The following is a 17,255-nucleotide window of genomic DNA, read 5'->3' as shown; positions in this document are numbered from 1 at the left end:
TCACAAGAGATAATATAATTGCTTTCTTATAGTTTCCAAAAAATGTTTGAAACAAGGATCTCCGGAATTCTTGCAAAAGTATTTATTTTGAGAAATAGAGTGGAGATAACATCTTATAGCTCCATATAGTTTTCTAAACACTTTGTTTAAAATCATTTCTCTTTTGTATCAAAACTTGTGTTTTGGGTCCTTTAAATCAAAATTCTATAAAAGAAGAGTTTGGCTAAATAGAGTTTTACAACAAAAAAAAAATAGACTTGATATTTTCTTGTCGAGTCATGATCACAAAAGTAACTTCATTATGTTGGTCCACAATCTTGTAAACAGGGTCAAAAGAGATTATAATTCTAAGTAAAACAAATAAGAGCAATATGTGGCACAAAAAGGTGTTGACTTCAATTTTTAGCTTACTAGTGTTAAGTAACTGAGTTCAAATTTTCAGGATGCCCCTCAGCTTCCTCCGACAGAAAAAATTAATCTCCTAGAGGAGGCCTTTGTTCACGTTTTCATTTGATCCAACTTTTCTTCGTGTGCTGGCTTCTCCAACCGCAAAAAAAATCTAGATTCGCGGGAAGTTCTTGTTTTATATATTTTAGGAGAGTACACCTCATCCGAGTATGTTAAGGAGATCGTGGCCAATTCGGATACATCATGTCTAGTAACTCTTTTCAATCATATTGCCAATCTCTGTTAAGGAGATCGTGGCCAATTTGGATGTCCACTAGCAAGCTCTAGTAACATCATATCGCCCGTCTCTTTTTCTGTCGACGTCTGCATGTACGGCATGAAGAAGCAGAAGAAGCCGCAGCCTACGGAGCTGCCGGAGGAGCTTGTCTTGGAGATCCTGATACGACTGCCGGTGAAGTCTCTCCGGCGCTTCAAGTGCGTCAGCAAGGCCTGGCGCACCGAGATATCTGACCCCTCCTTCATCCGCTCGCACCTCCAATTCTCCGCCTCCAGATGGGAGCAGAACCCAACCTTGCTCATCACCCCGCACACGCTCGATAGCGTCGATCAAGGCGAGAACTGGCCGAAGACTTTCTCCAGCAACATCCGCTTCTACCAGTGGCAGCAAGGTGCCTCCAAGACGAGGCTCGTCCATGGCAGGGACTTCGACGGAGAGTTCAGCTCGGTTTGCTTGTTTGCCCACTGCGACGGCTTGGTGTTTCTCCCCACGGATACCATGGTCTACCTCTTCAACCCGGCCACGAGGGATGTTCTCACCCTGCCGGATAGTAGCCTTGACGCCACGTATGGGGACGTCAACCTCCATGTGGGGTTCGGTCGCGATCCTCGCACCGGCATGTACAAGGTAGTCCGGTCCTTCTTCCGTTCCATAACGGGCATCTACGACATGGGGATGGAGGTGTGTACCGTCGGCGGCAGCCCTGCTCTTGTTGGACAACGCCTATTTGATGCCGGTGGAGATACTCTAAGGACATGTACAATAAAAGATGCCTGAAAAAAAATTAATTTGTTTTTGTTTAAGCACCGGTGTTTATTTGTACTAGAGAGATGCCTACCTAAAGTTCAAATTCCCACGGACGCAGATTTGGATTCTTATTATTTCACACACACAAAAAAACCCACCGTAAATATGGAAACAGATATGGAAAGGGCACATTTTTTTTTTTTTTGCATGGAATCATAGGGCTTTATTAAACAGCAACAGCTCCAGCACAATCGGCTTGGAGGCTGGCAACAATGAAACTAGGTGGTAGTTCCATCCAAGCAGCAGTCACATCCACTGTGCAAGCATGCTTAGCACACATATGGAAAGGGCACTATCCGATCCGGATCCGATCCGTTTCCGCCCCTAGGCTTCCCCTACCGTATTCTTTTCAAAAAAAGAAATGTCTACCTAAATACCTCTCGAATAAGTATTGGTGCTTAGCAAAAACTTTAATTTATTTTTCTAAGCACCTATCTAAGGGCATGAGATGGGCGGATGGATCAAAGCTCGTATTTAGGTGGGGTATCCACGGATTTCTATTATTAAGGGGGGAAATTTTACTTTTTGCCCTGTTTTACTTTGGCACTCTACGATTTGCCCCTGTTTACTTTGACCTCTATTTTTTGCCACCATTTACTTTGCCTCTTGATGATTTGCCCTTTTGATTTGTTTTCGTTTAATTTGGGGATGTAGGACAAAACTGGATGACACAATTGCCCCTGGTTGCACAGACGTGAACAGAGTGGAGATTGTTAATCCCTTTTCTCCTCCGTTTAGAAGGGCATGAAGAACTTCCACGGGCTCTGCCGCTCGCCTGCGCTTGGCCGACACCGCAGCAGGTTCCAGTCGCGGCTGCATCTCCACCGCTAGAGCTGCAGTTCTCCGGCCGCCGCTGCTTCCCCGATGCGGCACAACCACACCCCCGTACCTCTCTCCTCCTCTGACCCTGCTATGTCAAACACAAGCTCCAAAGTCAAATCGAAGATGGCAGACAGGTAGAGAAGAATGGATGAGGGCCGAATCAAAACAAGAGAAGGGACTGGCGACCAGCCAGCCAGCTCGTCACCGACGGCCGGACCTCCTAAATCCTAACCCTAGATCTCAGCACACAGGGGAGGGCGGGATGAGGAGGTTCGTCCTAGCGTCGCGGGGGAGTTGTTGCCGTGCTCCCGGAATCCCGCCGCCAAGCTCCCTTTCTTTCTTTACTCGGACCGTCGTGGGGAGCCGCCGGCCGCCGCTCGCTTCCCTGGTCGGGCCGTGAACCAACAGGTCGAGCTCTCAATCAATCCCGGTCAAACATGTACTGGGGTATTTTCGTCATAGCTTGTGGGTCCGGCCTATCAAGGGGCAAATCATCAAGAGGCAAAGTAAATGGTGGCAAAAAATAGAGGTCAAAGTAAACAGGGGCAAATCGTAGAGTGCCAAAGTAAAACAGGGCAAAAAAGTAAAATTTCCCTATTAAGGGGGGAGTTTAAAAAAAATGTTTGTACCGGTCGATCCGCGACCGTCTCTTTCTCCCACCCCCCACACCCCTCTTTATGACCTTTGAGGGAGGTGCTCGTCACTCACTCCCTTCCTCGTCTATCCCCAAATCAGGTGTGATAAAATTTCAGCTAACAGCCTGCGATAAGATGCCCTGCGGCGGCGAGGGCTGCCGGCGACCAGCCATGAGATCTAGGGGCTTGAATCGTGGAGCCAAGGCTCCATTGGTTGCGGCCGGCGGAGCACTCACTCTTTCGCGATGCCGCCATGGGGAAATGGTGGCGACAATTGATAGTAGAGCCGGGATAAATCCCTGCATCAGTTTGGAAGAAAGGCTGCTCCTTTGTGATGTAAGTCAGCTCCGACCACGCCAACCTATACTTGCCAGATCTTTCATTTCGATGATAATACGTTACCAGATCTGAATCATTTCCTGGAACGGTTGTCGCATCACATTCATCTCTGTTTTCTTTTCTGTATACCTTCATGGATAAGCCATGAATAATAATTGGTTGTTCTCGATTTTATTTTCTTGCGGGGATTGTCGTTCTCGAATTTGTGGGTGATCTACGGTTCGCTGTCATAAAAAGTTGGGAATTTTTTCGTTTGTGTGCAATATTGGTTGCTATGTATAGAATTAATCCTTTTTTCTTAGAATGAATCAAGCGTTTTTCTGTTCGGTGAAAGTTTGAGATTTACTGTTTTTTTTCTGTTTTCTGGTTACGGGAGGAACAACCGAAATGTTCGCGATCAATTACAAATTTTAGTGCTTAATCCCCATTGACTTATATGGAAGAAATCCTTCAAAAGAATTATTGACAGCGTATTTTAGTTGTTTTTTTTTTTTACCTGGAGCGTTTTTTAGTTGTCATGGAGGGAGTACGGAATTATTCTCTGTGTGTGGTTTCGGAAGAAATCAGACCATAGGTTTGTGGATCCAATGGAGGGGAGCTCAGCGCGATCCAATTGACGCATCACACGTCAACATGGTCTTATTGTAAAGCGTGTTTGGCCACGGTGTTGATCGCACAGCCGTATTGGTTTGCAATACGCGGTCCTTCGTCCCTTATATTCGTATATTTTAGGTACTCGTGGGACTCATGGATTCGTTTTTTGCGGCAAGCCTTTCCGATGGACTCATGGATTCGTTTATTCTCTATTTGGGAAGTTCTTGTTCTGTTTTCGGGGGAAACCTAATCCGAGTCTGTTATGGAGACCGTGGTCAATATCTGAAACATCATGTCTGCTGTGCATATATAATCATGTCCGCTTGCAAGCAATAGTAACATCCCCGTCTCTTTTTCTTTCGTATGCATGTACGCCATGAAGACCAGGAAGAAGGAGAAGAAGGTGCAGACTACGGAATTGCCAGAGGAGCTTGTCTTTGAGATCCTGATTCGACTGCCGGTCAAGTCTCTCCGGCGCTTCAAGTGCGTCAGCAAGGCCTGGTGCACGACGATATCTGACCCCTCCTTCATCCGCTCGCACCTCCAGTTCTCTGCCTCCAGATGGGAGAAGCACCCCTCATTGCTCATCACCCCGCATACGCTGGATCGTGTCGTCCAAGGTGAGAACTGGCCAACGACTTTCTCCAGCAACATCCGCTTCTACCAGTGGCAGCAAGGTGCCTCCAAGGTGAGGCTCGTTCATGGCAGAGACTTTGACGGAGAGTTCAGTTCAGTTTGCTGCTTTGCCCACTGCGACGGCTTGGTGATTGTGCCCACGGATACTAAGGTGTACCTCTTCAACCCGGCCACTAGGGATGTTGTCACGCTGCCAGAGACTAGCCGTGACATGATGGAGGGTGATGTCAACCTCCCTGTGGGGTTCGGGCGCGATCCTCGCACTGGCATGTACAAGGTAGTTCGGTCCTTCTTTCGTTCCATAGATCCTGAAACAGGCATCTACGACATGGGAATGGAGGTGTGTACCATTGGCAGTGGCAGCCGTGCTCCTTGTTGGAGGGAAGTGGCGGCGGATCAACCATATCCTGTCGCGGGGTGGATAACTGCCCAGTGTATCAATGGGGGTGTGTATTTTGTCATTGACACGAGCTGCCTCAAGCCGCGTCCACATGGCATTCTGCGCTTCAGCTTGGCAGATGAGACGTTCAGTGTCACCCGTTTGCCTGATGAATTGGACCCTGAAGAGTTTGAATCTTATAACTTGGATGTGATGCACGGGGAGTTATGTTTGATTGGCAGGCGTGTTGGGCTTGGGCACTCTGAGGAGCGTCCTCTCACGATCTGGGCGCTGGTAGAAGATGACGGGCCAAGGTCCCTATGGGAACCACGCTACACGATGTATGTCACGGACCTGTGCCATCCGATCGCCCTTATTCCAAGCAGCAGCGGCTGTGGCGTGATGGTGATATGGCTAACGAACAAACTGTATTACTACGATCTACAGTCAAACGAACTGACAGTCGCGTCTGAGTTGGAAAGCCTGAGATTCCAGCGTCGTAGGTCACGCACATTTGAGTCTGCTGGGAAGGATGCATACTTCTTCAACGTCATACCCTACACCGAAAGTCTCGTTCCACTTAGTGCAGACTCAAATACCATCCCTTCATTTCCATCTATCTAAGAGCACCTCCAGCCGTTGGAGGCCCCGGGGCACAATCCGAATGAAAATTGGTCCGAATTAGACCTATTTTTAGCATGGGGAGCTACACTTTTCCAGCCGTCTCCCCACACACGGCGCTAGTGAGGATGCCAAGGAAGTGTTCGACCGGCATTGACCATGTTGGCCACGCACCCGACGGTGGTGCAGTGTCGGCGGTGAAGAAGGCCGGTGGCGAAAAAGCCCATGACTAGCTGCATCTCCACCACCAGCGCGTACGTCACCATGCGCCCGCCGCCCCGCTTGTAGGTGAGCTCCACGAGCGGCAGCACCAGCACGTACAGCGCGGCGGCGCCGAGGCTGAGGAAGAAGCCCAGCCAGTACCAACCCGGCCGGCCTTGGACCGACCCGGCCGTCTGCGAGCTCAGTCCTGCCTGTCGTGCTCTAGCTCAGCCAGGTCCCGACATGGCCGCCCGCGAGCTCCGTCCTGCCCGTCGTGCTCTAGCTCGGCAAGGTGGGGAAAAGATCGAGGAGAGAGAAGGGCGGTAGGTGGGGAGAAAAATCAGAAGAGAGAGGAGACTAGTCCCTGACAGCGGGTCACGCAGACGAGAATCTTTCATCCGGAGCCCCCAACGGCCCCGTGGGGGACCGGGGTTGGCGTGGGGAGTCTGGGTGGATATAAGTCCAAATCCGGGTGAAATCGAGACTGGATGCATGACTAGACCGTTTTACGCCGTCCGGATGAAAAAATTTGGTCCTAGGAGCCTACACGGGGGCGTGGCTGAAGGTGCTCTAAGTGCATGTATAATGGGGTGATGTCAGCCTTCCCTTATGATTACCACGTAGGATTGTTGCTTAATTGGAGAGAAAATGGGGAAAGAGAAGGTTGTCTTCCCTTAGCTAAGGGATGATCTCTTATGAAATAAGAGAACACTATTTTCCCCATTGTACGAATTGTCTTCCCTTAGCCATACAATTTCCTGGTTAAAATAATTCATTCACATTTATTATAAGGGATGACAATAAGAGATAATACATTGTACCTCTAATTTTTATCGTCTTCTCTAGATGATGTGGATTAGTAAGAGAAGATGGATCTTCCCTACCATTGTACATGCCCTAAATGCTCAGAAGACTTCATACTTGTGTCAAGAAAGGTAGTAGTATAATTCATACTGGTGCCAAAATTGCCACCGCACTAGAAAAAGGCTGTAGACACTAGACAGGCCCGGTCCAACAGAGCCCAAGCTGGTATTTCTGTGTGTGACACATCTCGACAACAACCAAAAAAAAGCCATAACATTTTCTTCTTCCTCCACGAGTCGTCCTCACAGCCTTGGTGGCGCCGCCGATCTCCACCGCCACCTCTGTCCCTCCCGTCGGCACGAACAGATCCTTCGCCAACATCTCCGCCTAACCCCACCAGTTCGTCTCCCTCAACTCGCCCCATTGACCTCTCCCCCGATCCAAGATACCACGGCGCTGCCCCCTCGCAGGTCAAGACGGCGGAGCTCGTCAGGCGGTTCCGGGAGCAGGTCCAGGCTCTACTAGCGGTCCGCGCCATCAGGACCCCAAGTTGGCCTTGACATGAAATGGGGAACCGGATGGAGGGCCAATCCCGGCGGTCTGTTAGTTCAAAACATGTCACAAGACGTATTCACGGAGGTCTGTTAGTTCAGAAATATATTAGTGTTCTTTTCTTCCATTGGGTTACATAAATGCGTTCATATCACAATTAGGTTTCAACAATGCATTGCACAGTTATTCTCTTCGCCTTTTCCACACGTTAAAAGACGGATGTCATGTGAATCCATGCAGTAACAACAGCGAGATCCTTTTTCTTTCATTCAATTAGCTGCCCATTCTGATGTTAATGTAAACGTTTCAAGTTCTCAGGAGATTTAGATGCTTCAAATTATGCAGTTTTAACTTTATAATAGTAATACCATGCACTGATGCACTAAACACATAAAGATACAACACCTACATTTACTTGAAATTTCTCCATATTACTGTTTAATAATTTCTGCCAGGGAGAACATGGGAAACAACTATCACTACAGGATGGAGCAAGCATGAAGGCTATAAAACTACCGGCGTAAGCAGCTTATGTAGGCAAGTAGCCTACCAGCACATATGTTGTGCCGGCAGACATATCTGCCCTCTATAATGCTGACGGCAAAGACATGTGCCGGCAGATAAATCTGTACCGGCAGGCTAGCTGCCCTAGGATAATTCTTTGCCGACACATACCCTACGCCGGCAGTTATGCTGCCCGTACATTTCTACCGGCAGTTTGTCTGCCACAAATATTTCTACCGGCAGTTAGATTGCCTGAAACATCCTACCGGCAGTTTTTCTGCCACAAATATCTCTACCGGCAGTTAGATTGCCTGAAACATCCTACCGGCAGTCAAATTGCCACGGTTTCTACATGCTAGCCATTCTAAGCACACTGCCAATATCAGTTCACATATCGCATACAGATGAATTCAGAAACAAAATCAGGTCATCAAACATGTCGCATACAGATGAATTCAGAAACAAAATCAGGTCATAAAACATGTCTGGATGTACTAGGACGTCGCCTAGAGGGGGTGAATCGGCGGTGTATAAAAACTTCTACTTGAGAGCTAAACTATGCGGAATAAAACTACACATGTGTTTACTAGTTTAGCTCAAAGCCTATCAACTAGGGGTTTGCCTAAGAGCACCAACAACCTATGCTAGCATGATGAGCAACAAGGTGATAACAAGCTAGGTATAGCACATCAAGCAAGATAGATATAACAAGGTAAAGCGCATAGGTAAAGGAGCTCGGGTAGAGAAGTAACCGGTGCACGAGGAGACGACGATGTATCCCGAAGTTCACACCCAAGGGTGCTACGTCTCCGTCTGGAGCAGTGTGGAGGCACAAGGCACTCCAATGAGTCACTAGGGTCACCGTATTCTCCTCGAGCATTTCCACCAAGGGGAAAGCCTCGATCCACTAAGGGACCCTTGAGGGTGGTCACCGAACCCGTACAAGCTTCGGCAAAACCCCAAGTATCAAGCTTGAGGCAACTCCACAACACGGAGGCTCTCAAGTACAAGGCCACAAGAGGCTACAACACGCCACACCGGCAACAAAGCCACCAAGACACCAACGCGCCACAACCGGCTCGAAAACCACAAAGGCTACCACACTCCACAAAGGCAACAACTCCACAATGGCTACAACGCCACAAAGACGACAAGGCCACAAAGGCTAGAACACCACAAAGGAAACAAGGCCACTAAGGCAACTACACCACTATGGTCAACATGCCCTCTACGAGATCGAAACCCCGGAGAGAATCCAAACCGATGCACCTAATACAATGGCTAAGAACACCACTAAGATGCCCAAGTTCTTCTCTCTCAAATTCCAACAAAGCTACAAAAACTATTGGGGGAATAAGGGAGGAAGAACAAATATGAGGAGAAACACCAAATAACTCCAAGACCTAGATCTAGCAAGATCCCCTCACTTGGAGAGGGATTCAATTGGTGAAGCTCTAGATCTAGGTCTCCTCTCTCCTTTCCCCCCAAAAATATGCCAGAAATAGTGGAGGGATCAAGAGGAGGAAGAAACAACTCAAGGTCAACAATAGAGGAGAGAGAATGGAGGGGAAGAAGTGTTTGGGTCGGAGGTGGAAAAACGGTTAGATTTGCGCCCGAGCGGTACTACCGCTTGTCAAAGCGGTACTACCGCTCGCGCACGAAGTGTGCAGAAACCGCCCAGAAAATACCCCAAAGCGGTACTACCGCAGTGCGGAGCGGTACTACCGTTTGGCTGAAAATAGATCTGAAAAAGCAAGAGAGAAATTGCAGCATAGCGGCGGAGCAACGATAACAGCAGAGCAGCAGCAGTGCATGCGCTCGTGGGGCCAGCAGCGGCAGTGCATGCATGCGGGCGGGAGGAGCGAGGGCTCCGAGGCTCGGCGGTTAACGCCTCCTCGCTCTCGATCGAGCGGGAGCGTGTGGAGGCGGCGGCCAGCGAGCGTGGCCGTGCAGTGTGGGCCGGCGGCGGCCTGGAGGCGGCCCAGGCGGAAGGTTCAGGCAGCGGCCTGGCGCGGGAGCTGGGTGCGGGCTAGCTGGGCCGGAGTAGTGGCGGCGGCCCACTGCGGGAGAGGAGGTGGAGGCTGGGAAAAAGGAAACTATAAAAAATAAAAAGTCCGGTAGTACCGGGCCCGGTACCGGGCCGGTACCGTAAGTGGGCTACGGTACTACTGGGCCGGTATCGGCCTGGTACCGCTGCGAGTCCAGTAAGCCAAAACTGCACGTGCGGTACTTGGGCCAGTACCGCCAGCGGTAGTACCGCCCGGCCCAAAAATCTTTTTCTTTTTCTTTTTAAATATGAAGCAAGTGTAAAATCCATAACTTGAGGTAGGAAACTCGGAATGACATGAAATCAATTTTGCCGGAAAGAGGACGACAAGAGCTATCACTACACAAGGTGAAAACATGGAAAACTGTGGATGATGATTTTCTCATGGTCATAGAGGTGTAACCTCTCAATATGGTATATCGGAAAAATCATCACCTTTGCACATGCAACATGCGATGCAACCGGAATCCGTTTCCGATGAGCTAGAGCTTGTCATGGGAATGAACACAAGCTCTAACTCATCTCATGGATAAGAACCAAGAACAACCAAGAAAAACGATGCAATGCATGCAAGGTTTGAGCTCTCTCCGATGATGCGATCCACTAACCTATCGAGCACAAACCTTATCCTTGCGCGTTTCTCTTTAGTCGGCAAGCTCCGTCTTCACCCTCTTCATCATTGTCCATGCCACCGTCTTCCACCAACATACACGGCACCGTCTTCTTCGATCTTGTACGCACGCCACCGTCTTCATCCATCTTCTATGTCATCTTCTCTCTTCATCTTCAACACCGTCTTCGTCTCTCTTCGACACCATCTTCATCGGTCTTCTTCATCATACTCGATCTTCTCCATCTTAAAACCTTGAGACCAACACATGGCTATGGACCTAAGATAGATTCTTAATGCAACCGTTAGTCCATGGGGATTGTCATCAATTACCAAAACCCCAAGTTGAATATTTAGAACAAACTCCCCCATAATATATGCATGTGTGAATGAACTTGAATTTCATTGCATATATCGGCAATAAATCCTAGCGGAGTATCCTCTAAATATTCAACCATGCAAAGCAACAAATGCAAGGCATGAAAGGCAATTGCTTAAGAACCAACAAAAGCAATCATCTTAAACCCTCCAAACTTCTCCCCCATTGGCATCGATTGCCAAAATGGACGAAAGGTTTAGAAGGACAATATAGTGAGCGTTCCTCCATAAGTTGTGCATTTCTCGTAATTGTGAGTGAAATCAGATGCACATATTTAATGACGAATATTTGGAGTAAATCAAACTATATTGAGGATCAAGGATTGCAAGAGAATAAGAAGGTGAGAAAGCTTCGACAAATGAAGCAAGCAATCCAATGAACCAACAAATCAAGTTAAAGATATTATGATAAGATCAAGAAGGATGCTCTAAGTAATATGTGGAAGCTCCCCAAGGTTTGTGCACAAGATAAACAATTTGCATTGAAGAATAAGGTGCACAAACATGGCATCATCACTCCCACAAGATCACTCAAAGCTTGTGCCAAAATCAACTATGAGTGCTTGAAGATGCAAATAGGATAAAACGAGCACTCATAACCAAGTTCTTTGTGGAGTCATCAAAGAGTCAAATAAGAATAAAGGAATGGACTCCAACAAAGAGGGATATCAAAATATATGCACCATCTCTTATGTATATAAGTTTCTCTAAGTGGACAACATCACGAATATATTTATCCACAAAGAAACGTGCACACACAAGATAGGTACAAGAGAAATAGAGCAAGATATCCAAAACACACATGCTCAAGGACTTACCTCATTTTAGGAAAGTAAAACCAAATATCAAGTAATGAGATAGCCAACTCCCAAAGAAAGCAAGGTTCCAAATAAACAAAACCCTCAACGCTTTTCATGATGGCACAAAAGTACCGAAAAGAAAAGGTTTGTCTTCCAATGTCAAATTCTTGAAACAAGAGAGTGTTCTAACAAGCATAGGAGAGCTCCCCCAATATTAGTGCACTATTTAGGATTTTGCATTTGAATACAAAATGCACAAATGCGGGATCATCGCTCGACCGATATTTGTCAAGACACTAAAAAGGTTCAAGTAAGATAAAGGTGTCCATAAGAGCAAGGAAGACACATGGGAGTCTAACCCAAAAGGCAAATTCTTGTCAAGCAATTTAGGCAAAATGGGTTTTGTTTGAGCAAACTTGTCACATAGGAACAAGATAATCTAAAATATCAATTCTATATGACACAACCTCAAGTGTTCACATTTTCTAGGCTTGTAAGATGCACAAAGCATAATACTCCCCCATAATGTGATAAAGACATTTTTCATGCAAGAGGCAAATAAGAACCACGTGAGATAGTTAATGGTCATTATAGAATTTTAATTCATCATGTCGCACATTTTAAGATTGTGAGATGCACAAAGCATATCACTCCCCCAAAATGGGATAGTCCATTAATTTCTCACACGAGCCAACAACTAAGATATCAACAAGATGCAATGGGCTCAACATAAGAACAACTGTACATGATGTTCCACCCAACATATATAAGCAAGCAAGCAAGATAAGCAAGTAGGAGGCACAACATACACAACCACATGCAAGGTACAAAACCAACACATGTAAATGGGGGCGAGTAACCGAAAGGATCGTATGCCGCACCTAGAGGGGGGTGAATAGGTGCTAACCAATTTTTAGTTCTTTTTCAATTTAGGCTTGACACAAAGGTAAATTCTCTAGATATGCAACTAAGTGAATTTACCTATATGACAAGATAATCAACTAGCAAGATATAGCTACGCAATATAAGAGATAGAATAGGATAGAGGTAACCGAGAGTGGAGCACGCGATGACACGGAGATGATTCCCGTAGTTCCCTTCCTTTGCAAGAAGGTACGTCTACGTTTGGAGGAGTGTGATTGCTACGAAAGCCAAACCAACAGCCACGAAGGCTTCACTCAGATCTCCGGTGAGCAACGCCACGAAGGCCTAGCCCACTTCCACTAAGGGATTTCCTCGAGGCGGAAACCGGGCCTTTACAAGGTTCTTGGAGCACACATCCACAACTGAATTGGAGGCTCCCAAATCTGTAACAATACAACAATCAACAACAACACAACAACATAAATCAACTAGGGAACCAAATAGGAACACTAGCATGAGATCCCTCAAACAAATGAGGGGGAAATGAAAAACGCTTCGGTGAGGATGTAGATCGGTGTCTTCTCCTTCGAATCTCCAAAGATCAAGAGCTTTGGTTGGGGGAGGAAGGAGATCTTGCAAATCTTGTTTTTCTTGAGGTGGCTCTAATGGAGGTGAAGCTTGGCAGATTTCTTGTGCAATGATTGAGCAAAGGAGGAAGGAAGAAGAAGAGGGGTATAAATACCCCTCCCCAAAATCCAGCCGTTGGGGCTTCCGGGGGGCCGGATATTCCGGCCTAAGTAAGGGCCGGATAATCCGGCCTCAGGTACAAAACCGGGAGAATGTCCGGCCAAATATCCGGCCTCTATCCTGACTTGCTTTTCCTCAGGTCCTTAGCCATTTTCGAGGGGGCCGGATATTTTGGAAACCACAAAGGCTACCACACTCCACAAAGGCAACAACGCCACAAAGGCTACCACGCCACAAAGACGACAAGACCACAAAGGCTACAAGGCCACAAAGGCTACAACACCACAAAGGTAACAAGGCCACGAAGGCAACAACACCACTAAGGTCAACAAGCCCTCTACGAGACCGAAACCCCGGAGAGAACCCAAACCGATGCACCTAATGCAATGGCTAAGAACACCACTAACATGCCTAAGTTCTTCTCCCCCAAATTCCAAGAAAGCTACAAAAGCTATTGGGGGAATAAGTGAGGAAGAACAAAATAGGAGGAGGAACACCAAATTACTCCAAGATCTAGATCTAACAAGATCCCCTCACTTGGAGAGGGATTCAATTGGTGAAGCTCTAGATCTAGATCTCCTCTCTCCTTTCCCCCAAAAAATGCAAGATATAGTGGGGGGATCTGAAGGAGATATGCCCTAGAGGCAACAATAAAGTGGTTATTATTTATATCTTTATGTTTATGATAAATGTTTATATATCATGCTATAATTGTATTAACCGAAACATTAGTACATGTGTGATATGTAGACAACAAGAAGTCCCTAGTATGCCTCTTAAACTAGCTTGTTGATTAATGGATGATTAGTTTCATAATCATGAACATTGGATGTTATTAATAACAAGGTTATGTCATTGTATGAATGATGTAATGGACACACCCAATTAAGCGTAGCATAAGATCTCGTCATTAAGTTATTTGCTATAAGCTTTCGATACATAGTTACCTAGTCCTTATGACCATGAGATCATGTAAATCACTTATACCGGAAAGGTACTTTGATTACACCAAACGCCACTGCGTAAATGGGTGGTTATAAAGGTGGGATTAAGTATCCGGAAAGTATGAGTTGAGGCATATGGATCAACAGTGGGATTTGTCCATCCCGATCACGGATAGATATACTCTGGGCCCTCTCGGTGGAATGTCGTCTAATGTCTTGCAAGCATATGAATAAGTTCATAAGAGACCACATACCACGGTACGAGTAAAGAGTACTTGTCAGGAGACGAGGTTGAACAAGGTATAGAGTGATACCGAAGACCAAACCTCGGACAAGTAAAATATCGCGTGACAAAGGGAATTGGTATTGTATGTGAATGGTTCATTCGATCACTAAAGTCATCGTTGAATATGTGGGAGCCATTATGGATCTCCAGATCCCGCTATTGGTTATTGGTCGGAGTGAGTACTCAACCATGTCCGCATAGTTCACGAACCATAGGGTGACACACTTAAAGTTGGATGTTGAAATGGTAGAACTTGAATATGGAATGGAGTTCGAATATTTGTTCGGAGTCCCGGATGAGATCCCAGACATCACGAGGAGTTCCGGAATGGTCCGGAGAATAAGATTCATATATAGGATGTTATTTTATGTGAATTAAAATGATGCGAAAGGTTCTATGGAAGGTTCTAGAAGGTTCTAGAAAAGTCCGGAAGAAACCACCAAGGAAGGTGGAGTCCCTCCGGGACTCCACCTCCATGGCCGGCCAACCCTAGTGGGGGTGGAGTCCCAAGTGGACTCCCCCTATGGGGGCCGGCCACCCCCCCCCCCATATGGAAGAATCCCACCCCAAGTGGGATTCCCACCTTGGGTAGGTTTCCCTATCATATGGAAGGTTTTGGGTTCGGGTCTTATTCGGAGACTTGTAGTCCAACACTTGGGGTTCCACCTATATAATGAGGGGCCAAGGGAGGGGGCCGGCCACCCCAAGACCACAAGCTGGCCGCCCCCCTTGAAGTGGCCGGCCACCCCCTCCCAAACCCTAGCCGCCCCCCTCTCCTCCATATCTCCCGCGTGCTTTAGCGAAGCTCCGCCGGAGTTCTCCACCGTCACCGACACCACGCCGTCGTGCTGTCGGATTCAAGAGGAGCTACTACTTTCGCTGCCCGCTGGAACGGGAGGTGGACCAACTTGGTCCGACCGACTCAACCTGGTCGAGCCAGGCAAGACTCTGGCCCGACCCCTCTCTCTCTCGCTCACCCCTCTCACACGCACACACACCGTCACCGCCCTCACCTTCTCTCGCGTCCACCACGCCCCTGCGGCGGCGCCGTTCTTCTGGCCACCTCCGGCCCTCCCCGATCTTGGCGGGATGGGGTTCTGGACCGCCTCGCCGTGCTCTACCTCTCCGTCCAGATCGATTTGATTTTCCTGGTCTTAATCAGCCGCCCCCAAACCTGAGAACCCTAGCTGCTGCCCGGCGCCACTCCGGCCATTGTTGGCCGCATCCGACGCTGCCACCCGCTGGAGCTGTTCCGCCACCATCACGTCCTTCTACTCCACCAAATTCCCCTCGCCGAGACTCCTCTTACACCGAGGTTCGTGCCCCTCAGACCAACCCTAGCCGCCTCCTATTCCGGCAGTCGCCGGCCGATTCCAGCACCGTCTCCCACTGGCGTGATGCCTCCACGGTATCCACCACCAGCGCCCGCTGCTTCGACACCGTCCGGCGCTCTCGTGCGACCCTGTCCTCGGCTACGCCTAGCAGCTGGCCGTGGTTGTCCTCCATCGCTTCCCCACCTGCGCCTCATGTATGAGCCCCTTCTACTCCCCTTTCTGGCGCAAGTTGGACGGCAGCTGTGGCTGCAACCCTGGCGCCCCTCCTGGCTCGACATGGTCTGCTCCAGGTGCTGTTGTGGTGCGTTACAACAGCTGCTGCCTGTGATGCTGATGAACTGGTGGTGTTTTGCTGCTGGATTTGACGTGGTCGATGTACTGGTGGTGTTCGTGTTGGTTTGCTGCTCGTGATGTCTACCATGGCGGTGAATTGGTGCTGCGGCGTCTACTTTATCCTCGACGCCGGCGGGATGGCGTCTACGACTGCAACCCCGGCGTTCTCACCTCTCTGCAGCCTCTACTACTATACTACTATGTGAGTTAAACCGCCTCACTCTCCTACTATATGTGTCTGTTATGTGATACTGAGATGCTCCTGTTTGGATGATGAATTCATCCAAGCATCTATGTTGATGTTAGCTTGGCTAGATAACTCTACTGCAATTTATATATACCAATCAGTGTGGTGCCTTAATTTGGATGATATTCTCATCCATGACATATGTGGTTGATTGGCTAATTAGAGAGTCCAATTATGTCTCTGTTTACCTCATCGATGAGTTGAGATATTTCATGATACAAGAACTGATGTTTATAGCCATATTATTTACTTGATGTGTCCTTGTGGGCTGGTGTGCTGATTCAAGATGGCTTAAATTTAAATGACTGCTAGCCATCTATATTATGCTACTGCAAAACTATTTGTGGTTTATGTGAGCTATTATCGATAAGAACAGATGCTTGCTTGATCTTGTGGCCTTGCCAATGATGCAAAGGCTGAGGCACACATGTTTAATAAGAACAGATACTGCTATGTTGCCTTTTCATCTCTGTGATGATTTAGCATAGCACCACTATGCCCATCTGAGAGAAAAGATCCTTCCAATTCCCCTAGATAAAACTCTAGTGGAAGGGTAGTGGGATTTGTTGTCTTTGGATTATTCCTTTTTCCCCCATATGTACTCATGCAAAAGTAAGAACAGATATTGCCTGATCTATCTTGTATTTCTGATAAAGTTCTACCTGTGGCACTATGTAGTTTGATGACTGGTTCTTCTAGCCCTTCAGATATCCTTCTTTTTGTGGAGGGCTAGCTCCTCCCAGCTTCTGGATCTGCTTCCTATTGTTGATCTTGCAGCTCTTGATCTGTTGGTGGGTTCTGATATGATGTGTTTCTGCAGTTCCTTATGAACTGCAGATGCTCAAGTGGTGTACGCTCTGGTGAAGATTTAGCCAAATGGTTTGGCTAGCTGTGGTGCTCTTGCTTTTATATTACTGGGCTATTGGCTGTGTGATCGACAACACATAGTTGCATGTGTGATGTGTGAGCTGCTAAGTAGGCTGCTTCCCCTCCATGTGCATGTTGCCAACTTGCCTTTCCTTGCCTCACGTGCAAGCCATTGCTCAACCTTGTACTTATCCTATTATGTCAATCTTTGGTACTGTT

General features: G+C 47.6%; 2 protein-coding genes across 3 annotated transcripts; both read left to right on the top strand.

Annotated features, from left to right (window-relative positions):
* Positions 1-775: 775 nt before the first annotated feature.
* LOC127328571 (F-box/kelch-repeat protein At3g06240-like) lies at positions 776-1,462 on the top strand. Its single transcript, XM_051355164.1, has one exon. It carries the CDS (start codon positions 776-778, stop codon positions 1,460-1,462), a length of 687 nt encoding a protein of 228 aa, XP_051211124.1.
* Positions 1,463-2,988: 1,526 nt separating this feature from the next.
* LOC127332623 (putative F-box protein At1g32420) lies at positions 2,989-6,550 on the top strand. Of its 2 annotated transcripts, none has more exons than XM_051358941.2 (2): positions 2,989-3,285; positions 4,270-6,550. In XM_051358941.2, coding segments are annotated over exons 1-2 (1,254 nt in total). In that variant the 5' UTR covers positions 2,989-3,283; the 3' UTR covers positions 5,522-6,550. The 2 variants fall into 2 exon arrangements, with proteins under 2 accessions (XP_051214901.1, XP_051214900.1); XM_051358940.2 differs by having other exon boundaries at positions 4,265-6,550.
* The last annotated feature ends 10,705 nt before the right edge of the window (positions 6,551-17,255 follow it).

The sequence above is a fragment of the Lolium perenne genome, chromosome 2, assembly GCF_019359855.2.
Source record: "Lolium perenne isolate Kyuss_39 chromosome 2, Kyuss_2.0, whole genome shotgun sequence".
Classification (NCBI taxonomy): Eukaryota; Viridiplantae; Streptophyta; class Magnoliopsida; order Poales; family Poaceae; genus Lolium; species Lolium perenne.
This window is presented reverse-complemented; position numbering and strand designations above follow the sequence as displayed.